General features: G+C 39.6%; 1 protein-coding gene across 4 annotated transcripts in view; it reads left to right on the top strand.

Annotated features, from left to right (window-relative positions):
• LOC139728841 (oxysterols receptor LXR-alpha-like) overlaps window positions 1-8,797 on the top strand; it is a 233,914-nt gene extending 225,117 nt beyond the window's left edge. For all 4 annotated transcript variants that reach the window (XM_071639779.1, XM_071639778.1, XM_071639781.1 and 1 more), the window contains 3 exons: window positions 685-891; window positions 3,724-3,949; window positions 4,539-8,797. In XM_071639779.1, the coding sequence (XP_071495880.1) occupies window positions 685-891; window positions 3,724-3,949; window positions 4,539-4,777 (672 nt within the window). In that variant the 3' untranslated portion in view covers window positions 4,778-8,797. The remainder of the gene's footprint in view (window positions 1-684; window positions 892-3,723; window positions 3,950-4,538) is intronic.
• The last annotated feature ends 247 nt before the right edge of the window (window positions 8,798-9,044 follow it).

A 9,044-nucleotide genomic window follows, 5' to 3' on the forward strand; every position in this document is an offset into this window, starting at 1 on the left:
CGCTGTGGATTCTATCACTTTGTTTTGAAATTAGGTGTAAGGATCTTATTTTGAAAAGTTTAGTGTAAGTACCTTCTCCCCGAGGCAGACACAGGGAAGAAAACTGAGACAGAAGTACCATTGATTTTAATCAGGTGCCATATTCCCATCTCTGTGATCATGTACGAGCTGCCTTGCTCGCCACATGTATGATATAGTCTTGATTCAGACCCTTGCAGCATAATGTTGCCGCAGACAAAGCAATTCGACAAGAAATGGAAGGAGAACCATTCTCACGTTTTGGGTTTTTTTTTTATAGACGTGGAAGTAAGAAGACTTATTGTATGTGCATTTTTATGTAAGGTGTGTGAATTACATCACACAATTTACAGAGTGCAGAGATTGTGTTTTCTGCAGCACGGGGGTCAGAAAAAGAAAATTAATTGAAAAAAGTATATCAGCAAAGATTTCTTTTTGTTTTAGATCATGAGCAATGATCAATATTCCAAGCAGTCAATGAGAAAGATTGCCCTTCATATGCCCGCTGATTTGTTGTCATTTTGTAACAACCTCATGTGCCAGAAGGTTTTCTGATGATTGTGGGTTTTAATGTTATGGTGGGCATTACACTACAATATGACATTTTAAAAAGAATACATAGTGAGCCTCATCTGTAGTACAGTGATCTGTCACCTTTCATTGCAGTTGATGCCGGTTCCCTTCAACGGAAAGGGGGACCAGGCCGACAGTGCATCGGCAGAGGACAACGAAGAGGACACCGACGCCCTCCACCTGAGGTTCGCCCACATCACCGAGCTGACGATACTCACCATCCAGCTGATTGTCGAGTTCAGCAAGCACATACCGGGATTTCTCACCCTGTCTAGAGAGGACCAGATACTCCTCTTAAAGGTAAGTCCCACTTCCATCACCCACTTACGGACTACTTTCAGCACCCCTTTTTGAAGACTGTAACCAGTCTCAGCATAATTACCTCCACCAAGGCAAGAGGTTATGTTTTCATCTGTGTTGGTTTGTCTGTCTGTTTGCAAAATAACTCAAAAAACTGTGAATGCATTTGAATGATACTTTGCAGGAAAAGTTTATAATGACACAAGAAACAGATGATAAACATTTGGTAGTGATTCGGGAAGTTTTATTGATTTTTGAAGGATTTTCTTTTTTTCAATCTTTTTGCAGATAGGATCATAGGGTCAATGAACTGAGGAGTTCAAGCTGCGCATATTTGAGGTTTGCATGTGTGCTCTAAACATATGTTGTGCTCGGGCGAGGCACGGCGACCGTGTAGTTGGAAGCTGATGACATAAACGAAAGGCTTCTATTTTGTGAAATTGAGCAATTTTCAGTGTGCATGTATGGGTAGAAATGGGCTGCTTGGCGGAGGTCTGCGCTCTCTAAGTGCTTTTCTAGTTCAACTTTGATCAGTTATTGACATTGCGAAGATGGGTGATTTCAGGATGTCCTCACAGCTTCCTTACAGCAAAATCATCAACTGTCAGTGAAAACAAGCAGTCATACAGGTGACAAGTGTAAAATATCACCTCTGAAGAGGATAGGTTGGATATCTCGCCTAAACAAAGTCTCCTGGCATTTGTGCTATCTTTGACCCTGCCATGTCTCTGGCTGGATCAGGGCTTCCAATGATCCACCCTGATTATAGCTCGTTTCAAGCCAAGAACAAGCCTAACCACAGCCCATTGGTACAGACTCAGACAAATCTCTTTGAATTGAACTGGCTGCTTGGACCTGGCCATTGTGATCCCAGAGTACACTCACACCAGGCCTGCGGCAGAAGGATGACATGAAAAGAGCCATTAACAGACGCATTAATCCTGTTCCACACAACTTCATATAATGACACCCCCTGAGAAAGACAGAGATATATTTTTTCTGGGTAGTTTCACTTTTAAAAAAAATTTACCTGTCATCTCTATGTGTAGCTCATCTCATAGTGTGTATTTGTAGGTTAATTTACAGTGTACTGTTAAGTTAAAAAAAGAAGTGTTAAAAGGTTTAAAATAGGATTAAATTCATTAGGGAAAGGTATCTGTGCACTCATGTACTACCAGTGACCTTTTTTTGTGTGCCAAGCATGCTCTGTTCTCCCTGGCACATTCTACCTACATTTTTTTTTTTTTTTCATCGCAACTGTCAGGCCTGTTAGTGGTGATACCTCGATAATCCTAGTTAATCCCCATGTTGTGTCTGCTATGGTTGGCTTACACACATGTTCCCCCCAGGAGTTGATTCTTTGTTGTCCTAGGGTCAGCTGCACTGACCATAGTCCTTTGAAGTCTTGTGCAGGTGACAAAGAAAGAAAACCTGTAGAGAACAGGGGGATTTGAACAGCAAATTTTAACGAGGCTGTACTGCACTGTCGAAGCACATTAATGTGCTGAGTGTAAAGCAGGGTCAATAGCCTTTGGACTTCTTGGGGGCATTGTAAAGATATAAATCAGGCCAGATGCATCACAAGCTGTGTTAGGAAAAAAAAATAGTTGATGTTCTTCTTTACACTATGGAAGGATGCTGTGTATCATAAGACTTCTATCATTTAACACATGTATTTTCTTCAAAGAACTCTAAAAGGATGATTCTGTATGTATACGTATTTTTACAGCCATTTTGTTTCAAATTGTAGAGGATGAGGCAGCTGGCATGCAATCAATCAGAAGTCAATGTGTGCTGTCCTTGAATGTGCTCATTATGCCCGCAACATCCAATGTCAGCCTTGACTATTAATTAATGTTTATAGTGCAAGTCTAGACTTGCTTTCCCTTCCTCCTTTTTGATGGATTTAGAAAAAAAAATGGCCATATGTACATTCCAAGCATCACCATTATCTGCTGTCACCATTCCAATACTGTCAAAATCTTATATACCTTTTGTGCTAAAAAAAAAAGAAATACCATATACATATAGTTGTTTTATATATTTCTTTTTAATTACTTTTAAATTTACTTCTTTCTCTCACTCCCCACTCTCTCTTTTTTTCTATCTATTCTCTTCCACACTTGCACTCCACGTTATTTAGCAATACATGTATGCCACATTACTATTTAATCTTCATATGTGACCACCCAACTCAAAACCCACAAAAAGTAGGCTAAATGAACTCCCTTTTCTCATGTAGGTTAAAGGAGTAAGCTCAAAGCCATTATTTCTTGTTCAGATTGGGCCATCCTAACCCATTTAAGACGTGATTGAAATAAGAGAGAGTTAGGAGGTTTCATGGAAAAGAGAGAAAAATGGATTCAACCCTTTCTATGCCAATGAATTAAATGTGCACAACTGTTACAGACATACCTATGGATAGGTAATTAATCTGGCATGCGGAGAGTTAAAGAGTAAGGTAACTCAAGCGTGCTGTGCAGAATTATCAATGAAAATTTATTCTATTTTCCAGTGAAAAGCAGTGCCTGTCCAAAAAAGATGGTCCAAAAAACTGTTAATATCTCGATTTGGGTTTTATTTTAAGCTGCCAAACTTTGAAAGTAAGTAGAGAAAATATCACTCTCCAAGGTAAGACAAACTTCAACATTTTAAAGTCGGTCAACCTAAATGACATATTTAGGTCCATTACAGAGAATCTTGCTTTGCGATTTTCTGTGGGTTTTTAGCTGCTTGATCACATACATGTATACTCCTGTCATCCTCGTCGGCAATCCCACCAGAAAATAACTTATTGAACACACCAACTTTTTGTCTTAACACCACCACCAGGGTTCAGCCATCGAGGTCATCATGCTCCGGGTGGCTCTGCGCTACGACAAGGAGCTTGACGCCATCATGTTCGGCAACGAGAAGCCGTACACGCGGAAGCAGCTCCTAGAGGGAGGCATCGGGGATCTGGTGGACCCGATGTACAACTTTGCCAAGAGCATGTCGGAGCTGGAGCTAGACTACGCCGAGTTCATTCTCCTCATGGCGATCACGATATTATCACCAGGTACATTGCTTGTCATCACTCATGCAAACTTTGTTTGCGTAAAAGTTTGCGTATGGTTCCATGGTGAAAGGCATTGTAACAAAATACCTAGGTATTGATTTCAGGTCTTGTCATTTCATATCAGACAAGGATTTGCTGTGTTTTTATGTGTAATTAAATTACGTGTTTGATTTATTTGGTTTTACCAATGGGAATTGTGAATACAGTGAGACTGGAACCTAAACAAGCCACCTACTGCTTAGGAGGCAGTGGCACTAACAGTGGATGAACTCAATGCTTGAAATACCACAGTAAAGATGAATGAAGTATGCAAGAATCACCTTCAAGATGTCAACATGTGTTGCCAGTCTTCATATCAAATCATTTCTTATATGCTATTACAAACAGTTGAGAGTATACATGGAAAAAAAATATAGGTAACAAATTCTCAGTCGCATTTATGTCAGAGTCTCATATCCAAAACAAATGAAGTATTCACCCTTTCAGATTTTTGCTAGGTCAGGAGTGTGTCCTGTGTTGTTCGGGTCCATGGATTTTATGTGACACAGATATCAAAGGCTGATGTGTCGTTCTTCTCACTTCTTTGCAGACCGGCCGGCGATCAACGAACGGGAGCGCGTGGAGCAGATGCAGGAGACGTACCTGGACATGCTGCGCTCGTACCTGAAGCTACGGCGCCCTCACGAGGTGCTCCTTCTGCCCAAGGTCCTCATGAAGCTGACGGAGCTGCGCAGCCTCAACAACAGCCATTCCGAGCTGCTCTTCCAACTCAAGGTCAAGGACCAGAAGATCCCGCCCCTACTCCAGGAGATCTGGGATGTGAAATGACCATCACCTGCATCCTCCTCCTCCTCCTCGCATTCGGAACTTGTTGAAAAGAAATGATAATGACACCTTCTTCTAGGATATAATCCATAGTGGTTGGAAAAAAAAAGAAAAGCTGAATCAACAGGATCACTATCACTTGACTGAGTCTTCTGGGATCCATTCCCTGTGTGATGGAGAGAAGGAACAAAAAAGGAATTAAAAAGGACAAACTTCTGGATCTGAGGTTGTGTGAACAGTTTTTTTCATATTTCTCTGCAAATTTGTAATCATTTGCTGACCAGTCCTTCTCTGCTCAGTGGGCTGTGTAGAAGCCGAAGCTTCTTCAAACTCGTGTATAGTCCTTGCAGTGTAGTTGTGTGATCAGATATCGAGGCCCTTGCGGCCCATCATGGATTCATGCAGTAGTTCTCCAAACTCGAGCCAATACTTGGGAGCAGTGCGATCCACCCTGTGAAACACTCGTTTGAGTTGATGTGCAGCTTGCTGTTTGTGCAAACAAAAGAAGTGTTCAAATGTGATATGACCTGATTTAATAAGATTGTCCACTAACGTGACGATTCCTGAGGAGTCCGGGGTAATAATCGATGGATGTAAAGTCGGAAGTATGAAAGGTGGCACTGTTGACTTTTGCAATGCCAGTCTTCTATTTATATCAATACATCCTGATTTCTTATTATACAGTCGGGGAAATCTGTACAAGTCATATCCTCTTTTTCCCTCCCCCAACTTCATCATACAATGGTGAGGAGTGTTTTCAGAGTGTCCACACTGTTTTTAATAGCTTTCAGACTTATGATGACAACAGGGACAAATCTCACTTCCACATTGATCACAATCCTTGTTTGAGCACAGGTTGCCTCATGAAATAATATTTCCGGTGTTTCCAGAGGATTAGAGTGTTTTCTTTCCAACAAGCACAGCTCTGAACTTTATAAAAAGGGAATGGCTGATCACCTAGTACAAGTAATAATTGTTCTCTGTACATCCCCCTACAGTATTTTTAGATCAGGATGAGTGTGTTTCCAGGTGCAGAGTTTTGGACATAGCTCTATGGATACGATATCTCAACAAGTTCGATAAGGGATTTGTAAGATTCATTGCAATTAATTATTTCAGTTGTATAAACTCTTTCCTTAAGCGCGGAACATATTTTTTTTTACTTGTATGTGACGGATTTGGGAGAATTTCTTCTTATCAATTTTTTTTTTTTTCTTATCAAGGTTAAGAAGCTCTGTAAAGATATATTTTTGTAGGATTCTGTAAGTATCAACATTTTTATCCATCTGCAGTTGACTATGGACCACTGAACTCCATTGCCACAGTTTTTGCTCTTTTTTTTAAAATCCTTCAATATATATATGGATTCTACCTGCCTGAAATAAGCTGTCCATATGTTGGCTCCTGATGCCATGCTTTGTACACGTTGGCATATTTTGCTGTGTATTTGCAGGGGTGTTTTTAGTAGGGTAGCTTGCAGGGATGGGGGCTTGGCAAACACATAACTTTGCCATCCTCGGGAGAGTGATGATTGTGAATGCTGATATGAACAACATTCACATGGTGCGAGACATTCCAACCTGACAACTTGCTCAGCTTGTGATTAGATAGCTGAAGGATTAATACATGGCAGGGGGAGAAAAAACAACAACAAAAAAGAACTAAACTAAATCTTACAAGGAACCGCTCCTCACACCACTGTCTCAAGTAGTGTTCTTAACAAATCAGTGCAGGTTCATACAGTTGTTTTCTTCATTGTGTGCCAATGTGAGGATATATCCCATGCTTGCACAATAGCTAAGTTGTGGAAATGGTCTACATTTAAGTCTTTATTCTACTGAAATATATATCTTGCCTCTTTGAAAGAGAGATAAGATCAAATGGGTAAAAAAAAAGAAAAGAAAAAAGAAAAGATATTATCAGAGCGAGTAATTGTACAAATTCAAATAGCATTAATCAGATAGTTGCTAGTATTTTTCCAGTGTGGTATGTGTGAGGAAATGTTTAGACTTGTTCCAGATAAAGACACGAGTTACACGACATTGAATCAGTGAAACAGAAAACAGATTAGTCTGTGTGATTCTCAGCTAGAGTGTAGAACTGTAGACAGATATTGGAGTAATATTAGGGTAGAGTTATCTTTGACTAATAATTCTAATGAAACAGCTGTTTTGTATACTAGTTGAGAGCCACTAGAAGTGGCACTTATGTTACGTCTGTGTACATTGTAAATACAAGATTAACTGCAAACAGTTAACCACCTAGACTGTGAATCCAGTTGTTTCCATGTGTTTTCACCACCTAGCACTCACGTGCTTCCAGATGCCATGACTGTACAAGGACTGCTGTATATGTTGTATCTAGAGTTGAGAAAAATTCAGTTTGATATAAACAAAGGAGAGTAGACTTATTCAGTTTTACGTGGTCTTTTTTCTTTTTCCTTTTTAAGATTTGGTTTGAATTGTAAATGTTCTAAATATGTGTATTAAATTGCATTTTCTGTATGTGTTGAATTTAAAGATTTCTGTATGAAATTTTGTATGATATATCTTATTGAAACAAAATCTCTAGTGTGTTTACATCACACAAGAGTGTAACTTCAATGAGAGATAAATGTGGGTAGCATACCAAGCAGCACTTTTTATCTAGAAGAGAGGTCATGTACTTGGTTCGTCAAGCAAAGAGGCAGCTCCAAGAAGTAAGCTCTGTCTGTAGAGATGTTTTACGAATTTCATTCGCACGCGACACGTAAAGTGACTGAGCTCTGCAGAGAATCCACATCAATCCATCCGTTTCCACCCTTACATGAGTGTGTAGACATAGCAATAATGACATCTTTGAAATAATTTGCTGTCGTTTGTAAATTCTATGGCACCTCGCAACGAGTGCACGTGTAACTGTCCAATCAACAGCGATTGAAATCGGTACTGTTGGTCGTGTTAATTTTCTTTTTTTTCTAAACTTCGGTATGTATGTATTTTACTGTAGTATCTGATCATGGAGTGTGTGCAGACAAGTCGTTCTATCTCCACAAGACTGGTGTGAGCATGTATACACAATTATGAGTAGATGCAAACTTAGATGTGATGCAAGTACTAGAAAAGCTCTACCGAATACAGTGCTACGAATAGAACCATTAGACCAAGACATAGTCGTAGCGGGAAGTAGCCGAGCAGCCACATGCAGTCTTTGCAAGGCCAAAGAAAGAAAAGCAAAGACTGTTGTTGAAGTGACTTTGTAATGATGAAAGGTCTTATATAAAAAGATATCAGGAATGTTAGCAAAAAACTTTGAAAAAGCCCTTTGACTGCTATATGTTGACAGAAAACAAAACAAAGCAAACACACACACACACACACCTTGTGTTTTTCTTTTACAGGGAGAGGATATGCACACCGGTATATGTGTTACCAGTGACAGTAAAAGCTTAGATTGTAAATAGTGTGGAGTATAGTACTGAGAGAATGAAACGGGTAAGCAATGTGTAGAAAGAAATCTCGAAGCAGTTTTGCTGTCCTATTTGGAATCCTATCTCCCAGAAGATATGCCTCTCTTCCGGTAGTACATTTTTACAAACTTGCAGTGGGCGCAGAGTCTCTTCGTAAAAGCCACTTCCTCATGTCAAGATTAGATGATAGGGATACCTTGCTTTCATCCAATCAGTTCCCTCATAAAAGAAGAAGCATTGATTTGTCAAATCAGCCTTCTATCACACAATGACAGTTGTTGAAGACTAATAAATCAAAGTCATGGCAGTGGCTCGATTTATTTTCCTTACAGCTAAATGCATTGTTTCAAATCAGAGAAAAAAAAAAATAGAGAAAAAGGGAAAAAATCCCATCTCTCACCCTGTTACATCATTTTTTCAGAAAGAAAGAAAGGAAAGCCTATGACATGATCATTCCAATGTGACTACTTGGATGTAAAAAAAAAGAAAGGAGAGGTAATTGTAAAAAAAAAAATATTTGGTGTAGGTGAGATGAGTAACATGAAATTGTGTTGTTACCCTACACTAACCAGCTCTGATGATGCTGTTCCCTACACTAACCAGCACTGCTGATATTGATGCAGACAGGAGCATACTTTTCATCATTCAGGAGAGATGTATTCAAGGAGCAGGGAGAGACTCAAAAGAAGAAATATGCAAAACAACAAAAACACACCGAAGGGGTTGACTGTTACATGAGTAGACTCCAGTTATGTTACCAGAGGTGAAAGATCATCAAATACCCTTCAGATATGGGTCTAAACATAAGGAGGACTACAGCCC

Source organism: Diadema antillarum, unplaced genomic scaffold (assembly GCF_040938485.1).
Source record: "Diadema antillarum isolate AM-2024a unplaced genomic scaffold, OU_Dant_1.0 seq00000203_RagTag, whole genome shotgun sequence".
NCBI classification, from domain to species: domain Eukaryota; kingdom Metazoa; phylum Echinodermata; class Echinoidea; order Diadematoida; family Diadematidae; genus Diadema; species Diadema antillarum.